Source organism: Hemicordylus capensis, chromosome 4 (assembly GCF_027244095.1).
Source record: "Hemicordylus capensis ecotype Gifberg chromosome 4, rHemCap1.1.pri, whole genome shotgun sequence".
In the NCBI taxonomy this organism is placed as follows: Eukaryota; Metazoa; Chordata; class Lepidosauria; order Squamata; family Cordylidae; genus Hemicordylus; species Hemicordylus capensis.
Genome location: NC_069660.1, coordinates 50564090 through 50582730, shown reverse-complemented (window position 1 = coordinate 50582730; position 18641 = coordinate 50564090). Strand labels below are relative to the sequence as shown.

General features: G+C 43.2%; 1 protein-coding gene across 2 annotated transcripts in view; it reads left to right on the top strand.

Annotated features, from left to right (window-relative positions):
- Positions 1 to 18641, top strand: part of IPO9 (importin 9) — a 66862-nt gene that overhangs the window by 11700 nt on the left and 36521 nt on the right. For both annotated transcript variants that reach the window (XM_053246495.1, XM_053246496.1), the window contains exons 2-9: positions 3864 to 3925; positions 5568 to 5654; positions 5876 to 6077; positions 7233 to 7321; positions 11418 to 11504; positions 13397 to 13516; positions 14367 to 14467; positions 15090 to 15148. In XM_053246495.1, coding sequence (XP_053102470.1) covers positions 3864 to 3925; positions 5568 to 5654; positions 5876 to 6077; positions 7233 to 7321; positions 11418 to 11504; positions 13397 to 13516; positions 14367 to 14467; positions 15090 to 15148 — 807 coding nt within the window. The remainder of the gene's footprint in view (positions 1 to 3863; positions 3926 to 5567; positions 5655 to 5875; positions 6078 to 7232; positions 7322 to 11417; positions 11505 to 13396; positions 13517 to 14366; positions 14468 to 15089; positions 15149 to 18641) is intronic.

Genomic DNA, 18641 nt, shown 5'->3' with positions numbered 1-18641 from the left:
GGAGGAGTGCACTTCTGAATAGAATCAAAGTGAAAGGGACCACAGGAAGGCTTGCAATGACATCTGGATACTGTAGTTCCTCCCAGTGTTTTCCCAGAGGAGAAAGCACTAGGAGGGACCATAGTTCCCAGATGTACCCACTTACCTTCCCAGTATCCTCTTCACACCCTCCCGGCATCTTGCAACTTCTTGTTCTGCTGAAAAGCCCCCGACCTGGAAATGGTAAGTATTATATGGAGCTGGGAGTACCTGCCTCTGTGCACCAATTGGGGGAGATGGAAAAATCTACAAGACAGTTATTTTAAAGGAACAAGGACACTAGAATATGAATATACTTTGGATAGTAATCTGAGACATGACCTCTGTGCATTAACTTGTAGAAATCCAGTTGCATCATTGGTGGCTCAGATTCCTACATAGAAAACTTTCTACCATTTTCTGAGAATGTTCTCTGATTTTATTTTTTTTATTTAACATGATTTTTTAGTTAAACAGTTAGGAACATAAGAACAGCCCTGCTGGATCAGGCCCAAGGCCCATCTAGTCCAGTATCCTGTTTCACACAGTGGCCCACCAGATGCTGCTGGAAGCCACAGGCAGGAGTTGAGGGCATGCCCTCTCTCCTGCTGTTATTCCCTTGTAACTGGTATTCAGAGGCATCCTGCCTTTGAGGCTGGAGGTGGCCTATAGCCCTCCAACTAGTAGCCGATGATAGACCTCTCCTCCATGAAGTTATCCAAACCCCTCTTAAAGCCATCCAGGTTGTTGACTGTAACCACCTCTTGTGGCAGAGAATTCCACAAGTTGATTATGCATTGTGTGAAAAAGTACTTCTGTTTATTGGTCCTAGATTTCCCGACAATCAATTTCATGGGATGACTCCTGGTTCTAGTTTTATGTGAGAGGGAGAAGAATTTCTCTTCTCCACTTTCTCCACACCTTGCATGATTTTATAGACCTCTATCATGTCTCCCCACAGTTGTCTTTTTTCTAAACTATATAGCCCCAGGTGTTGTAGCCTTACGTCATAAGAAAGGTGCCCTAGGCCCCTGATCGTCTTGGTTGCCCTGTTCTACACCTTTTCCAGTTCTACAATGTCCTTTTTTAGATGTGGTGACCAGAATTGTACGTAGTACTCCAGGTGTGGCTGTACCATAGTTTTGTATAAAGGCGTTATAATATTAGCCGTTTTATTTTCAGTCCCCTTCCTTATTATTCCTAGCATGGAATTGGCCTTTTTCACAGCTGCCGCACATTGAGTCGACACTTTCAATGAGCTGTCCACCATGACCCCAAGATCCCTCTCCTGGTCAGTCACCGACAGCTAAGATCCCATCAACGTATACTTGAAGTTGGGGGTTTTCGTCCCAATGTGCATCACTTTGCACTGGCCAACACTGAAACACATTTGCCATTTTGTTGCCCACTTACCCAGTTTGGAGAGATCCTTTTGGAGTTCTTCACAATCCGTTTTGGATTTCACTATCCAAAAGAGTTTGGTATCATCTGCAAATTTGGCCACCTCGCTGCTTACCCCTGCTTCTAGATCATTTATGAATAAATTAAAAAGCACCGGTCCCAGTACGGTTCCTTGGAGAACCCCACATCTGACTTCCCTCCATTGTGAAAACTCTCCATTTATACCTACCCTCTGTTTCCTGTCTTTCAACCAGTTAGCAATCAACACATATACTTGTCCCCTTATCCCATTACTGCTAAGTTTCCTCAGGAGTCTTAGATGAGGAACTTTGTCAAAAGCTTGGAAGGCCAGGTATACTATTTCAACTGGATCACCTTGATCCACACACTTGTTGACACTCTCAAAGAACTCCAAAAGGTTGGTGAGGCAAGATTTACCTTTGCAGAAACCATGCTGGTTCTCTCCCAGCAGGACCTGTTGTTCTAGGTGCTTTACAATTTTATCCTTGAGGATGTTTTCCATCAATTTGCCTGGAATGGATGTTAAGCCTGTAAGCCTGTTAAGGCCTGTAATTTCCCGGATTGCCCTTGGATCACTTTTTTAAAATTGGTGTTACATTTGCTACTTTCCAGTCCTCCGGTACAGAGCCTGATTTCAGGGATTAGTTATATATTTTAGCAAGGAGGTTGGCAATTTCACATTTGAGTTCTTTGAGGACTCTTGGATGGATGCCATCAGGCCCTGGCAATCTGCTAGTTTTTCATTTTTCCAGACAGTTTAGAACATCATATCTTGTCACTTCTGTCTGACTCAGTTCTTTAGCCTCCATCCCTGAAAAGCTTGTTTCAGGAACAGGTATATGCTCAGTATCCTCTGCCGTGAAGATGGACACAAAGAACTCATTTAGCTTCTCTGCAACCTCCATATCCTCCTTAATAATCCCTTTCAATCCTTCATTGTCTAATGGTCCAACTGCCTCCCTGGCAGGTTTCGTGCTTCTGATGTAGTTAAAGAAGTTTTTGTTATTCCCCCTTGATACTTTTAGCTAAGTGTTTCTCAAACTCTCTTTTTGCCTCCCTTATTGTCACCTTTAATTTCTTTTGCCAGAGTTTGTGTTCCTTTCTGTTCTCTTCATTTGGACGGACCTTCCAGTTTTGGAAGGAAATCTTCTCCTCTTTTATGGCTTCCTTGATGGTACCTGTTAGCCATGCAGGCATCCTCCTGGACTTAGTGGTACCTTTCTGCCCTTTGGGTATACAATCTAATTGGGCTTCTAGTATTGTAGCTTTGAGTAAACTCCATGCATTCTGGAGCAAAGTGGCTCTCCTGATTTTCCCTTTCAGCTTTCTTTCCACCATACTCCTCATTTTGGAGAGGTTTCCTCTTCTGAAATTCAAAGTGTCTGTGTTAGACTTCCTTGGTGATTCCCCGCATGTATGCTGAATTTGATCACACTATGGTCACTGTTCCCTAAAGAGTTGATGACACTGACATCCCACACCAGGTCCTGGGTGCCACTCAGGATTAAGTCCAAGGTTGCCTTCTCTCTGTCTGGTTGGTTCCAAGACCAACTGTTCTCGGGCACAAGTCATTCAGCATAACTAGAAATTTGACCTCTCTGTCATTACCTGACTGTGAATTTACCCAGTTTATGTGTGGGTAATTGAAGTCACCCATTATTACAGCCCTGCCTCTCGTTGACACTTCCTTGATTTCCTGCTGCAACTCCCAGTCGCTGTCAGCATTTTGATCCGGAGGGCAATAGCACGTTCCCAGTAGCACGTTTCCTTTCAGGCCTTGTATTGTCATCCACAGGGTTTCTGTGGAGGACTCCAGTCCACCTAGGTTTTCTAGCTTGTTAGATTCTATCTAGTTGATTAATAGAAGTCCCTCTATTAGGGCAAGATATGTGGGAAATGTATGGGATCATTACATAATAATGAGGGATCATTACATGGTGTTTCTTCATAGGCTTCATCAGCATGATAACTTCTAAAACTGGTGTCTCTTCAAGTTATATTATTGATTGCTAGAATGGCTGATGAAGGCATATGAATATGCAGAAATGGCAAAACTTACTGTATTAGTAAGAGATAGTCACATAGAAAACTTCGTAGAAGATTGGAAATCCTTTTTGCAGTATATGAAAAACAGTGTGAATTTGGATTTATTAATGGGGGTTGAAATGTAAAAATAACAGTTGGGGCATTTGTTATAGTAATGAAACTAATAGATTACTATGGTGATGAAAACAAGGATTAGGACATAATAACCAGATATATAAATATGAAGAAAATATTTACATGAGAGCAAATATGGATGTTGTAGTATAACTGTGTTGAAAGATGAATGGGAAGTCACACTGATATGTAGAAAACTAATTTTAAAAAGTGTTAAAAAAAGTTATATTATTGATTGCTTATACTATTTTTCTTTCTTTCAGAATTTGGTGTTCATTTGGCAGAATTGACTGTAGATCCCCAAGGAGCACTAGCCATTCGTCAGGTGAGTCATATCTGAAGTACTGATTTTGTTTAGAATAGCCTTGCATTTCCTATATATGATGGACAACTAATTTAGTCCAGAAGCTGTGTACTCCCCTGCACTTCAGCTCTGTTGCACTTTCTCCAATTTTTAAAGAGGAGAATAATAACAACCCATGTACCACACAAAATGTAGATTTCCATGCCAACTGTAGAGTTCATAATGGTCCTAACTCATTCATTTTATTACTACAGAACAACATTCATTTTCTGGAATGCCTTAATTCCTTAAAGCATGTGGGAACAAACCTGGCACATAAGAGTAGTGTTTCCTCAAATCTGTGTCATCTATTAGAGGAAAGGGTTTTGTTTTGAGCAGTTATCAGTGTGCCCCCACCCCTGCACTACACGGAAATAATTAATGTGGCACGCAAATTTCCACAGGCCCCCACCTCGACATTCTGCCGTACTCCTTGGGCTGTGGGGGGAGCCACCGCCTCCCGTCGTCCTCCCTCCCTGCTGGGGGGGGGGGAAACTGCTGCCACCTCCCATCTTGCCTCTCTCTGCCCGCTGCTTGGGCTCTGAGTTTCGTTTGCTGCCATCGATCTCGATCTGAATCCAGTTTACTGTCGCTGCCACTTGGGATTGGCAGCAGCAAACTGGATTTGGAAGGAAATGATTCCCTCTTTCACAAGAGCCTCCGCCTCCCCCATCCGCTGCTCGGGCTCTTGTGAAGGAGGGAATCTTCCTCCGAGTCCTGTTCGCTTCAGCTGCCATGTGGATTGAGCGGCAGGTGGGGAGAGGCGGAGTGGGGGGGTGGGAAGAAGCGATGGAGAAGGGAGCAGCAGCCGCAGAAGAAGTGAGTGGCAATTAGGACTTGCTGCGTGGGTGGTGTGGGGTGTGTGTGCATGCGCAGCAGTGCACCTTAGAGAGAACGGTGCATAAGAGGCTTTACTGGTGATATATCTTCAAATCAAGAGCAGAAACCCAATGTTGAGTAGCATGCAATCCTATAAATTAAGTTATTGCTGAAATGATTCACAATTGCTGGAATAATTTGTGATGCTTTCTTGGAATTAATATTCTTATTCATGTTAGTTTAAGTCCCATTAACTTCAATGGGAGCGACTTAAGCACATACTTAAATCTCTCCCATTGAATCAATGAACAAGTGCTTACCTTGAGCTGGATCATGCCCTTTAGGGAGTTGAATTATTGTAGCCCAGAGATGTGGTACTGCTTTAGAATGTTCCTATGAGCAGTCCTTGTCCTGTGGTCATGGGCTCTTATCTGAGATTAAGGTGATTCGATGAAGAACAATAGTTTTTCAACATGACATCATGCAAGGCAGTATAATACAGCTGAAGAGACAAGGGAAATTCAAAAAGTGTTTTCATTTATTGCCCTTGCTCTGTAAATTGACTTTGGTTTAATGAGGAAATAAATACAACAGAATCCTAGCCCTCATTCTTTGCAGAGATAAATAAAGCAATGGCTACAATTTGTGGTTTTTGGTGCCAAAATAATACTTCCCATTCTGATCTAGCATGCTTCTTTAGTGTTTGCCCACTCTATAGGGGCATCTGCAAGATAAAAGAACAGTTGCAATGGATCTAAAATCTGAGTGCCTAGTTCTGTTTCATCTTCCTTATCTCTCTTCACAGTTGGCATCTGTGATTTTGAAACAATATGTGGAAACTCACTGGTGTTCCCAGTCAGACAAGTTCAGACCTCCTGAGACTACAGAAAGGGTAACTCTCCTTTTATATACTTAATTACATTCGTTTGATAGTCTTGCTTTCCATATAAGATATGCACAGAACAGGCTTTTCTGTAGGCCTTATCTTTTTGCTAGATATTTGATATGTGAGGTTACAGATCTGCAAACACTACTGTCATGTGCAAATGGTGAATATCTCTCGCTGAATATCTCTCCACCCCCCCCCACCCCCTTATATCCCATTTCACACAGGCAAAAGCTGCCATTCGGGAACTGCTTCCCAATGGATTGAGAGAGTCTATTAGCAAAGTGCGCTCAAGTGTTGCCTATGCAGTTTCAGCAATAGCTCATTGGGACTGGCCTGAAGCTTGGCCTGAGCTCTTCAATCTATTGATGGAAATGCTGGTTAGTGGGGACCTGAATGCAGTTCATGGAGCTATGCGAGTGCTTACAGGTATGTATATTGTACAGGGAAACCTTGTTATCCCCAGATTCATTATCTGCAGATTTGCGTATCCACTGTTGGAAAATAAAGATACTCAGCTTCAGTATAGGCTGGGGGCAGAGGCAGCGACATGTCAACCTTGCTTATCCGCAGGTCAGGGGTGGCTGGAAATGACTGCAGAAGTCATTTCTGGCCACCATCTTGTTTCTCAGAGCCTCAAAATGGCTCGGTCTAAAACAAAAAAAACCCCAATGATTTCAGCTGATTTTTGGCTGATTTGAGGGCATTCCAGAGCACTGCATGGCTCAAGGGGAGCAGCAAGGTGTGGTGAGGAACGTCCTCCTGCCCCCCGCCCCCAAAATTTGGCTGATTTTCAGCAATTTTAGGCTGTTTTTCAGCTGACCAGGAACTTAACCCCTGTAATCCCATTGTCCCCAATGCATCAATATTTGCAGTTTCCGTATTCGCAGCTGCAGCCAGGAATGGAATCCCCGTGAATATCAAGGTTCTTCTGTATAGCCTTAACTAGGCAGTTTTGCAGGCTGGACTTGGGGCTTCCAAAACATTTAACTAGGTGATTTTTGTAATAGCAAATATTTTGCTCCCTATTTGTTTGTCTTATAAATTACACAGTACTTCATGAGGATTGTAATATAGAAATAGTTTCAAGTCCCCCCCACCCCCGCTTGCTTATGCAGGATTCCAGAAGCTGCAAGGTGGTGGGAGAATGTGAGTGTAGTAATCAAGACTGTAGTCCATTCCAGTAAATCTTCAACAAGTAACTCTCCATAGCTATTTCCCTAAGCCAAACTGCTTTCTGAATGGGCAAGAGCGGGTGAGGGACTTGTACCCTTTGCATCTACTCCCCTGTGGTTGCTTTTTGACAAATGTTTTCTAGAGTAAATCGCTGCAGGAGGAGGGGGATCTGGATGAGGACTGTGGAGGAAAAAAGGGCTACAGTTCTACTTCCTCATGCTGCATTCCTGATCCAGATCAGAGTCCCATGTGGTTATTCACATTTGAAAAACTGAACATGTTAAGATCCAGTCACATTATAAGCATATTGTCTAATTAGATTCGTAAGTGCTTATTGTTCCTTACAATCAACCTCTGGATAATCTGTGCAAAATTACTTTTTGATTATGTTACTTTGCTCTTTCCTAGAGTTCACTCGGGAGGTGACAGACACACAGATGCCCCTTGTTGCTCCTGTTATTCTTCCTGAGATGTACAAGATTTTTACAATGGCAGAGGTATGGGAAGAAATAATGGCTGTCTCTTCTGTGAGAATAACATAAAATCTACATTGTAGGAATGATTAGATATACTATTCCCTTGCAGTGTCAACAATTAATGTATAAGTCTCACTAGTTCTCTCCCCCACCCCCGGAAGTGTCTCTTTGAGATTTTGTAGAAAAGTTGGAATGTGGGGAGTGTGAAGGAAACAAACTTCTAGGCATGCTTGTGATAAATAGCAGAGTCGCCATGCAGAGGCCTTCTAGATTGTAACCCAAAGAAAGTAGGCATCTTTGGAAATGTGGCCCTCTAGATCCATCCACATCAAATAATGTGCATAAATACACCATTATTTATTTTATTTAACATATTTTTATACCGCTCAAAACGTACGTATCTGGGTGGTTTACAACAAAAACAGAAAAGTTAAAACATTAATTATACAGATAAATGACAACAAAGAAATTAAAATATTGGCTAAAATAAATGACAGCAAAAAGTTAAAACCTTACAACAATTTAAAACCTTCAAACAATATTTTAAAACAGTGTTAAAACTATTAAAATGCCTTTAAATTAAAAGCCTGGGTGAACAAATGTCTTTAAAGATTTTTAAAAATTATCAGAGATGGTGAGGCTCTTATTTTAGCAAGGAGCGTGTTCCAAAGCATCGGGGCAGCAACTGAGACGGCCCGACCCTGAGTAGTCACCAGATGAGCCAGTGGCAACTGCAGACGGACCTCTCCTGATGATCTCAATAGGCAGTGGGGTTCATGACAAAGAAGATGTTCTCTTAAATACCCAGGGCCCAAGCCATTTTGGTCTTTATAGGTTATAACCAGCACCTTGTATTTTGCCTGTAAACTTATTGGCAGCCAGTGTAGCTCTTTCAGTACAGGAGTAATATGGTCTCTTCTAGATGACCCAGAGACCAGCCTGGCTGCCGCATTCTGAACCAGCTGTTGTTTCTGGACTACATACAAAGGCAGCCCCACCTAGAGCACATTACAGGAATCCAGTCTGGAGGTTACCAGCGTATGTACCACTGTCCTGAAGTTGTTTATTCCAAGAAATGGACGCAGCTGGCATATCAGCCGAAGCTGATAAAAGGAACCTCTGGCTACCGCCTCAACCTGGGACACCAGGGAGAGGCACGGATTCAGAAGCCCCCCCAGATTGCGCACTTGTTCCTTCTGGGGAAGTGTGACTCAATCAGAACAGGCAGATCAAACTCATCTCCCGAGTTTCGACCCTGGACAGTAAGTGTCTTATCTGGATTCAGTCTCAGTTTGTTATCCCTCATCCAGCCCATCACCGACTCCAGGCAGACATTTAGGGAGGTTACACCTTCTCCTGATGAGGTTGACATGGAGAAATAGATTTGGGTGTCATCAGCATGCTGATAGCACCCTGCACCAAATCTCCTGATGAACTCTCCCAATGGTTTCATGTAGATCTTAAACAACATCGGAGACAAAACGGAGCCCATACGAAAGTTCAGATTTTGAAGAACAGCAGTCTCCAAGGGACACCATCTGGAACCTGCCCAAAAGATAGGAGTGGAACCACTGCAAAGCAGTGGCTCCCACTCCCAACCCCCTCAGAAGCTCCAGAAGGATACTATGGTCAATAGTATCGAAAGCTACCGAGACCTCCAAAAGGACCAACAGAGTCACACTTCCTCTGTCAATTTCCAATTGGAGATCATCCATCAGGCTGACCAAGGCAGTCTCCAACCCATAGCCTGCCCGAAAGCCAGTCTGATACGGGTCTAGATAATCGGTTTCCTCCAAGACTATCTGGAGCTGGGAAGCCACAACCCTCTCAATTACCTTGCCCAACCACGGAAGGTTGGAGACAGACCTGTAGTTACGCAACTCTGAAGGATATAGGGCAGGCTTCTTTAGAAGTGGTCTAATAATTGCCTCGTTAAGACAAGGAGGCAACCTTCCCTCCCTCAGAGACACATTTATAATCTCTACCAGGCCTCCTTCAACAATCCCCCTGCCAAATAGTATAAGCCATGTCGGGCAAGGGTCAAGAGAACAGGTGGTAGGCCGCACCACTCCAAGCAACTTGACCACGTCCTCAGGAGTCACAAACTAGAACTGATCCAACCTAACCACACAAGAGGAGTTGCTAGACACCTCAACATCAGACACTGAAGTAATTGTGGGGGCTGAGCCTGTCGGCCTGAATATGAGAGAATTTTCCCACATGAGGATTCATGTGTTTAATTTTCCCACATGAGGATTCATTAAACACGTCACAGTGAGCAATTGTTGCTTCCAGATTTTGATTCAAAGGAGGAGGGGCACCTACTAGCCCTCTCACAACCCAGAACAACTCTGCTGGATGTGAACTTGCAGATTCAATACAGGCAGAAAAGAATCTCTTCTTTGCCACATGTATTGCCTCAGCATAGATCTTCAAATGTGCTTTATGTTGTAATCTGTCGAATTCGAGTTGAGTCTTTCTCCACTTGCGCTCTAGTCGTCTACATTGCTCCAAGAACCTCCGTAGTTCTTCCGTATACCAAGGGGCCAATTTTGCAGCAGGTCAGAGAGGACACTTAGGTGCAATCATGACCACTGCCCTGGTGAGTTTGCTGTTCCAGTTCTCCACCAGAGCATCAACAGGATTGCCGGCAGAGCCAACACTAAATCCTATTGGATCCAATAACCTTCTCAGCTCCCCCAAAGGGGCGACCCTCTTTGGTGTCGCCCCTTTGGTGGAGATCCCGCCTCCACTGGCAGCACCCTATATAGCCCTGAGCAGGCAGCTCTAGGCAGATGGAGTCCAGGAAACTGCCAAGTCACCTCCTGGGGCCCAGTCCTGCAAAGCCTCACCTCAGCACAGCAGCCAGTCCAGGGGGGCAGATAGCAACGGGGACAGAAGGAGAAGCAAACAGGCAGGCACCCAGTCCTTCACCCTGTGGTCTGCCTAGGAGCAGATGTTGTCCCTCCTCTTCTCTCTCCTGCAGGCTTCTCATTAGGTGTATGCTAATCAAAGCATGCTAATCACACTTTATTAGGTGTATGCTATGTCAAAGACTGGTCACAAACCCCTTCCACAAGCACCCAGAGGAACAGAACAAATACCAGAGCCTAGTGGATACTTAAGCACAAGAAAAAAATAAAATGGGATGGGCCAATAGTGAAAAGTGATGCATTGTATGCAGTGTTAACTAACACAGACTAAAATACCACCATCATATCCCCCTAATATTATGCAATATTAGTTGCATAATATTGTAAAACAGAGTTGCTTATCTGTGTCTTTTGAGTGGTAGTCTGTGAAATCTCGCATCTTGCTCACTTAACTCTCAGGATATAACATGGTGAAGATAAAGATGATAAAAACACATGGTTAAGAGAGCTTTCTAGAAGCAAGGTCTGCGCAGCAGCAATCCCATACAATATTGTGCAGAAAACTTTTCAAAGAGTAATAGTTAAAAGCTTAGCAACCCTGGGCAACATCCAGACTAATTAGTCATGACTGAGCATCATGAAATAAATGAGACAAATTAGTTATGATTAATTATTGTCAATGGGATTTATTCATTACTAATTTGGTCCGGAAAAAAAAGTTCCCCCGTTTTACATGGTGGATCCTTTAACTATCTGCTTCCTAACCTGTTCTGTTGCTACTTCTGGGGCTCATATCTTGATTGCTCTCATCCCAATGACCTTTCTTCCAGAAATTCCTAAAGATCCCAGTCTAATTCTATGACAGTGCAAGGTAAATTTGGCACTGAAAAACATGTGTGCATGTGCAACAATGAACATCAGTTTTTCAGTAGAAACGGATGCAACTAAATACACTTTACAAATGTCAGAATATCTTAACTATAGGTAAGAATATGCTTTGAAACCTGTTATTGAAAGTATTCATTTCTTGTGACTAGTATCTTATACATTAAACCTCTTCTATTTTGAGGCAGAAATCTTATGTTAGTTTAGATTGTGCAAAGAAAAGTAGAAAACATACTTGGCTTCTATTTTACACAGCTTCATGGAATTAAGTAAAAAAATTGCTGTTTTGAGTGATGACTAAACATATTGATAGTTAGCAGTCTTTGTCATGTTTTGAAAAGCCTTTTCTCTTCTGTTAGGTATATGGTATTCGTACACGGTCGCGTGCTGTTGAAATCTTTACCACTTGTGCCCATATGATCTGTAACATGGAGGTATTGGAAAAGGTAAATAGTCAATTTCTTCACGAGTGGCATTGATTGTAAAGTGTAATAGAAAGTGCTGTTATATCACCACAAAATAGGTAATAGCTCTTGCTTCATCCATTCGTGTTTACTCTGTGTGAGGTATGATAATTCAAACATATGGATGTAATCAAGAATTCCAGTAAATGTCATGATGATTGAAAGGGGATGGTGATCTGCAGCTGAGTTACCTATTCCCAAACCCTGCTCTTCGTATTCTGCACCTCACTGGCCTTCAATATTTTCTGCTTATGAAGAATGCATTTATTTAATACAAGTGAATTTCGGCCCGTTAAATAACGGGCACTAGTAACGGGCGCTCCGGGCCCCCCGCCGCCATTCCCCCTCCCGCCGCCGCCAGCCTGCATGCCGCAGCCGGTCACCCTGCCGGCCAAGGGCCCCAAAGTCTCCGCGGCGGCCGCCGCCGACCACCCACCCACCCGCCCTCCCAGCTGGCCGATTCCTCCTTACCCGTAAAAGTCCCTATTTTGAGAAGAAGAGAGGAGCTCGCAAGCAGAGCTCCTCTCTCTGAAAAGCCTCTTCCTGAACTGGCGCTTTGGGCGCAAAGGACGCCTATTGCGTCCTTTGCGTCCATAGCGCCAGTTTGGGCATTGACTTTGCACAGAGAGGAGCTCTGCTTGCGAACTCCTCTCTCCTTCTCTAAATATGGACTTTTACGGGTAAGGAGGAATCGGCCAGCTGGGAGGGCGGGCGGGTGGTCAGCGGCGGTGGCCGTGGGGGCAATTGCATGGGCCGATTTGGCCCTTAATCATGGGGGGGGGGTTGAAAAGGAGGACTCGGGCAGCTGGGAGGGCGGGCGGTTGGTCGGCGGCGGCGGCAGCAGCAATTATTAAGAACGATTGAGACAAAAATTTGGCAGACATGGCTGCCCGTGGGGACGGGAGTGGAGGACTTGGGCAGCTGGGGGGGCGGGCGGGTGGCGTCGGCAGGAATCGTTTGCGCCACATCAGATAATTTGGCCAATATGGCCGCCTGTGTCTGGGCGGCCGTATCTTTTTCGGCGGTTCTGGGCATGCGCTCTGCGCATGCCCAGAACTGCCCCAAAAGACACAGGCGGCACGGGATCACACACAGGGGTTTTATTATAAAGGATTTATTATACATTTATATACCTCCTGTATACTAACTATGCTGTTTAAGGAATACTGAGCTGCAGCCTTAACAGTTGCTTTTTTGTTTCGGGTCACAACAAACTGGTGATGATGTGTGGCAAGGAAGACAACCACCATACTGCCCCAGCTCCTCAGGTTTTCACTTGAATGCAGTAAGGAGTGGAATCTTGGGGATGCTGCTGGAGCATGCAAGCCAGCTGTTGATGTCATCAGATGGTGATGCCTGGTGGGAGGGGGATGCCAATTCTTTGCGGGTTTATAGAAGCAGCTGATGGAACACTGAGAAGAGGAGGGAAGGAGGCCAAAGACCAGCCAAGTCACTTTCTGGCTATTGTGGGGATAAGTTGGTGTGGTATGCCCCCGCCTATTGGAGGCTGACTTCATGTTTATGTTGCCAGGACTTGCAGATATATTCAGATTTGTTCCTATCCTGAGGATGACGGTGTTCTGCTTTAGTCTTGAGCAGCTAGAATGTGGGAAGCCACCTGTAAATCAATTCAATTCAATAGCAAGTTTCAAGTAGATCAGACCAAATGTGAAATTGTCTGTCTCTTCAAAGTGTACAGCAACTGTAACACTCTTTAAGGAGCAGGTGTGAATACTTGGTTTTCTGAGACACATACTTTTGTGTGTCTGAATGCATGTCTGGTACTTGGTTTTCCAGCTAATTTTACTGATGATTAACAATGTACAAGTTATCATAACAAAAAATGCAAGTATACTTCCTATTTATTCTGACAGGGGGCAGCCAAAGTTCTCATTTTCCCTGTGGTACAGCAGTTCACTGAAGCCTTTGTTCAGGCCCTGCAAATGCCTGATGGTCCTACATCAGACAGTGGACTTAAAATGGAGGTTTTAAAGGTAAATGTGCAAAATACAGCATCATGTTGGTACATAACAATTTATGTTGAAAGTCCTGACATTTGGAACAGGTAACAAAAATGGTGTTCATCATTATTGCTATCTACACATTTTATGTGCCATTGTAGCAACACTTTGTTTTTGTTTGTAATGTGACATAAGCCAGCATATCTATCCAGCAAAACTGGAACCACTGATGGTAACATTCCAATACTATTAATTTGGCTCAAAGAAATGAAAGCCTCAGATGCTTCTAGGTAAAGATCTTGGGATCAAATACCTAAAAGTAGGTATTTCTTTCACAAGTGGTATGCATTCTTTGTAACAAATTTACACCTTGATATTTAAACAGCAAATTATCTAGAATGGGCCCTAAGACTAGAGTGATAGTTCCCAATAAATTGTTACTGGGGATGATGGGAGCTGTAGTTCAGTAACATCTGGTCCCAGTTTGGGAACCACTGGACTAGTAGAACTAGAGGATTCTGTATAAGCAAGAAGTTCTCTTTAGAGTTTTTTTTTTTTAGGTTTGTTAGGCTTCCATTAATAAGAGCTTTTACAAATATTTGTAATATGTTTCCAGTAGGAATCACAAAGCTGAATAAGGTTTTATGTGCCTTACCTGGACTTCTGCTAGCTCTAACATAAATGAGTTCATAGGCTGTAATGTCTGTGTGTATATATGTATTCATTTATCAGCAGTAATAATATGCACATTCTGGTGTTTCAGGCAAAGATCTCATTCATTCTGCAGATGAGGAAATATGGATGTGATTGGGCTTAGAAGGAAAATTATTTCCTGAATGCAAGTATGTTAATAATTCTAAGGATCTCTCTTTCCTTCTCTTAGGCAGTGACAGCACTAGTGAAGAACTACCCAAGACACATGATTTCATCCATGCAACAGATCCTGCCCATTGTTTGGAATACCCTCACAGAAAGTGCAGCCTTATACCCTTTTTTCATGTTGTGAATAGAAAGGAAATGCTGTGGCAGGGGTAAAAAACAGAAGAAAAAACAGCAGTGGAGTAAATTCCAGTTTACTGTCGTAAAAACAGAAAATTCACTAACAGGCTATTTAATTGGGGTTTTGAGACAAAACAAAAGTCGTTTTATAGAATTTCTGCAGCCTTGTCTTGAACCACTTGCCTGATGGCAACCTGGAGCTGACATCTAGGCAAATGGTGGCAGCTGGGCTTCTCTTTATTATTTCCCCCCACTGTTTTCTACTGCACTGTTGGCAGCAATTCATTTGGTAGCCTTTGAAGGAGGGATTGCTGCCAGGCACTATCTTTAAAAAAAAATTAAAAAATTCTACAGTGATGCAGGAAGTGACTTCCATAATTCAAGCACTGTGCAGCATGAAATAGATTGATTGTTCCAATTGCTAAATTTAGTGTTAAATTTGCAATTTAGTTCCAGATACGAGAATTAAAGATTTGTGTTTTATCCCTCCCCCGCATTCTGATTGCAATGTAATAAATAATTTCACTGCAGAAAATTTGAGCCTAAATCACAAGCACCATGATCTGGTAGTATGTTGATTGATTTTTTCCCCTTAACTTGCTTATACCTATGTGAGAACCGAAGTAAATTACACAGAAGAAGTAGAGGACCCAGTGGATTCTGATGGTAAGAAGCAATTATATTGCTCTTTAGTCAATCCTAGGTGTGTGACTGGAAATCCATGTAAGCAGTTCCCAGAAAACTCGCAGCACTTAACTGCCTATAGTGGAAAGGAGAAATCCATTGAAAGCATGTTTTGAGAATATTCTGGAATTTAATATTGTTGGCATAGGGAAACCATTTGGAAAATTCAAGGAAAGAATACCTGATCTTAGTGATGATCCAGTATCCTTTACTATGTGGGTTATGTGCCTGCACAGTAGCCCCCATGGAAGGATTTTCAAGCTCCTCAAGGCACTCTTAAGCTCTGCCCTTCTTGCGCCAAGCATGGTATCTTCAGTGGCAGAGCACCCCTTTACTCAGTTCCCGATCAACTGCCGCTGTTTGTGCTTCTCCAAGGATTCGTTCCTCAGTTGTGTTTGGTTCTTGAGAGAAAAAGATTCATGATTTGAATTCTCGTTTTTTTCAACTGTGGTTCACTTTATCTCTACTCTTTGCCTTATGATTTGGATTAGTTTTCTTGGTATTTGTACTGATAGATGCTTAAACATTTAAGAGGTGTTTGTGCTGTGGGACACTTCTTTCGTGTTTGTCATTCTGACAAACACGATCTCTACCTTCTTTGCCTTGGAGAGGACCGTATTGTCTGAACCTGCAAGATTTGCTTATCTTTTTCGAAGCAAACCAGAAAAAGCAGAGAATTAAGTTTAAGGGCTGCTTTACATGAACAAGCATTGCATCCTCCAACCCCGATTCCATGGTCCCTGTTACCATCAACATTGACACCATCTGACCACTGACATTCAAAGTCGCAGTTGGTTTCAGCAACTTCCCCGGCTACGACCTCAAAAGATACTTTTAAAAAGCCTCACAGTATCTCCAAGGGCGGATATCATAGACACCACAAGAAGCGTAAACACTGTGACAACCCCCAACACCGTCAACTTCAATATTGAAGTTCCTCCATAGAACAATACTAACAGTCCCGAAGGAGAAGCATCTAAGTGTCTACATCGGTTTAGCCACTGTCTCAGATTTCAACATCGCCTATGCCGCTCAGAGAGTGAACCTTCTCAGCTTTTGTGGTTCAGGTTATGCCTCCAGTTCAATCTCGATCCTCATCATCTTCACCAGAGATCATTGATGCTGGTTCTACCAATCTCCCGATCTCTACAGTATCGTATATTCTGGCATCAGTGCTGACATCGATTCTGGCACCAACCTTGATGTCGACTGTGACACCTGTTCCCTCGGCAGAACAAACCTCAACGTCATTTATATCGACACCGATGCTGACCAAACCTGTGTCTGAATCAGGAAGGCAACCACTTGCTTCCTCAAATGTCCCTCCATCACCTGATTTGGGCTTCAACTCTCCTTCCAGGGCATCAGTGTCAAAAGAATTTCCTATTCATCAAGACATTGACTCTGTTCTGGGGTTTACACATACAACACCTAATGGGTCAGCCGTTAAAGGCTTCCCCCGCCCCCATGGACTTGATGTTGAGGACAATATTGGTTCTGGTGTTCTGCCTGTCCCCAAAACACCATCAGCCTCACCCATTAGAGTGACACCTGCTTGTTCTCCATTGTATTTCCCTAGCAACCTTGAAAGGAAAGATACTATCTCTCACTTCCTTCATACTCCTTGTATAGAAGGAGGATGGACTGTTGGAGCTCACCAGGTGCTCTTGAGCCAATATTAGGAAGATTCGAAGACCCTCTCTATATGCCTTTGCCTTCACTACCTTATGACTATGAAGAGTTTAAACTCAGGAAGATGAAATCTGCTTTCAACTCACAAACCCTTTTTAAGGAACATGATTCATCATTCACAAGACCACTAGACCCACCTCCTCTACCACAATATCTTACAGAGCAGCTGAGAGAGACAACCCACTCTTCCCCTCCCAGATCTGCAAGTTATCTCTTCTACTACATTTCAGGAAAAATTCCATGTTCATATATTCATCTTTTTCTTTTTCAGGAATATATATTTTCATTTTCATTACGTCATTATAGATTTTCTTGCTGTGTTTTAGTAGAGAGGAGAACCAAACACGAAATGATAATAAATAAGCATGAAGATTTTGCTGCATGATTTGGCGCTGAGCTTTATACTTTGGCGGGCTGTTCTGTTTTGAGGGACCCCTCTAAGTACTCTGTTTCATTAATCATATTTTAATATTATAAAAACAATACTATTTATTGTTTTTATATTATTACTTTGGAGTTGAGAACTCATCCTCTTTCTGTTTAGGTATGAAACTAATATAAGTTTTAAATGGATATAATATATTAATAATATTAATTATTAATATGTTTAATGATACTTTTGAGTCAGCAGGTATGGGAGGTGACCTTCATTATGGAAATGCTCTGTGCCTGAGCATTAATCTCAATCTCCATGTATATAGCTTCCTCTTTTTCTGCTGTTACTTTTTGTCGGTTTTAGCTCTCCCCTCTATATGTTGGTTTACTGTTAGGCCTGTAATTTTATTGATGGTAGACTGAGTTTTATGTTAACATTTCTTATTTCATAATTATATTCTCATATATAGATAGATAGATAGTTATCTTGGTATCTTGCATGTAGAGGAGGCTCTTATGATGGACCTATTCTTCTGTGTAATCGTATACTCTCAGAGATGTAACCTTTTCTGTTTTTACTTATATTACTAATAAAAGCACCATTCTCTCTCTCTCTCTCTCTCTCTCTCTCTCTCTCTCTCTCTCTCTCTCTCTCTATATATATATATATATATATATGCAGAGGCACACCTAGGCAAAACTGGTGCCCAGATCACCCCCACCATGAGCCCCCCTGCATTTTTCGGGAGGGCGTCCTGCTGCCAGCCCGCAACTGCCCTGCTGCTGCCCCACTGTGTTGAACCACCAAAATTTACCTTATTTCTAGTTGCCAGTGTGCATGGTGGGGGTGTGGCCTGCCTGTCTGTCCCAGTGGTCCTTAAAAATTGCAAGACGCTCCAGTGCGCCTGCAGAAAGGAACACCTCACAGTTTTCAAAGACGGTTGGGCCAGATAGGCAGCCCCAGCGGCTGCTCTGCACACTGCCACTGCCATGAGGTGGGGGGAGGCCTGCTTCGCTCACCCCCCCACCTCCTGGCTGCGCATATTGGCAGCTAAAAATAAGGTAACGTTTGGCGCAGTGGGGTAGTGTCAGGGGGCCCTCCTGAGGCCCCCCTCAGACCTTGAAGGCCATGGGCTGGGTCTCCGAGGTCCAGGGGTTAGAATGCCTCTGAATATACATCCACATCTGATTCAGGTGGTGATTCTACGCACACAGAAAACCCATCAGACCCTTTGCCTGATGAAAATGTTCCCAACAACACATCTAATTCTCCCACAGAGGAGACAAAAACTCATTGTATCGAAGTGGCTGAAATGGCCAAAGTTCTTGGCCTGGAACTGGAATCTCTGGCTTCCATAGTTAAAGATTCTGTCTGTGACTTAACTCTCATCCTTCAGCCCTCCCTATC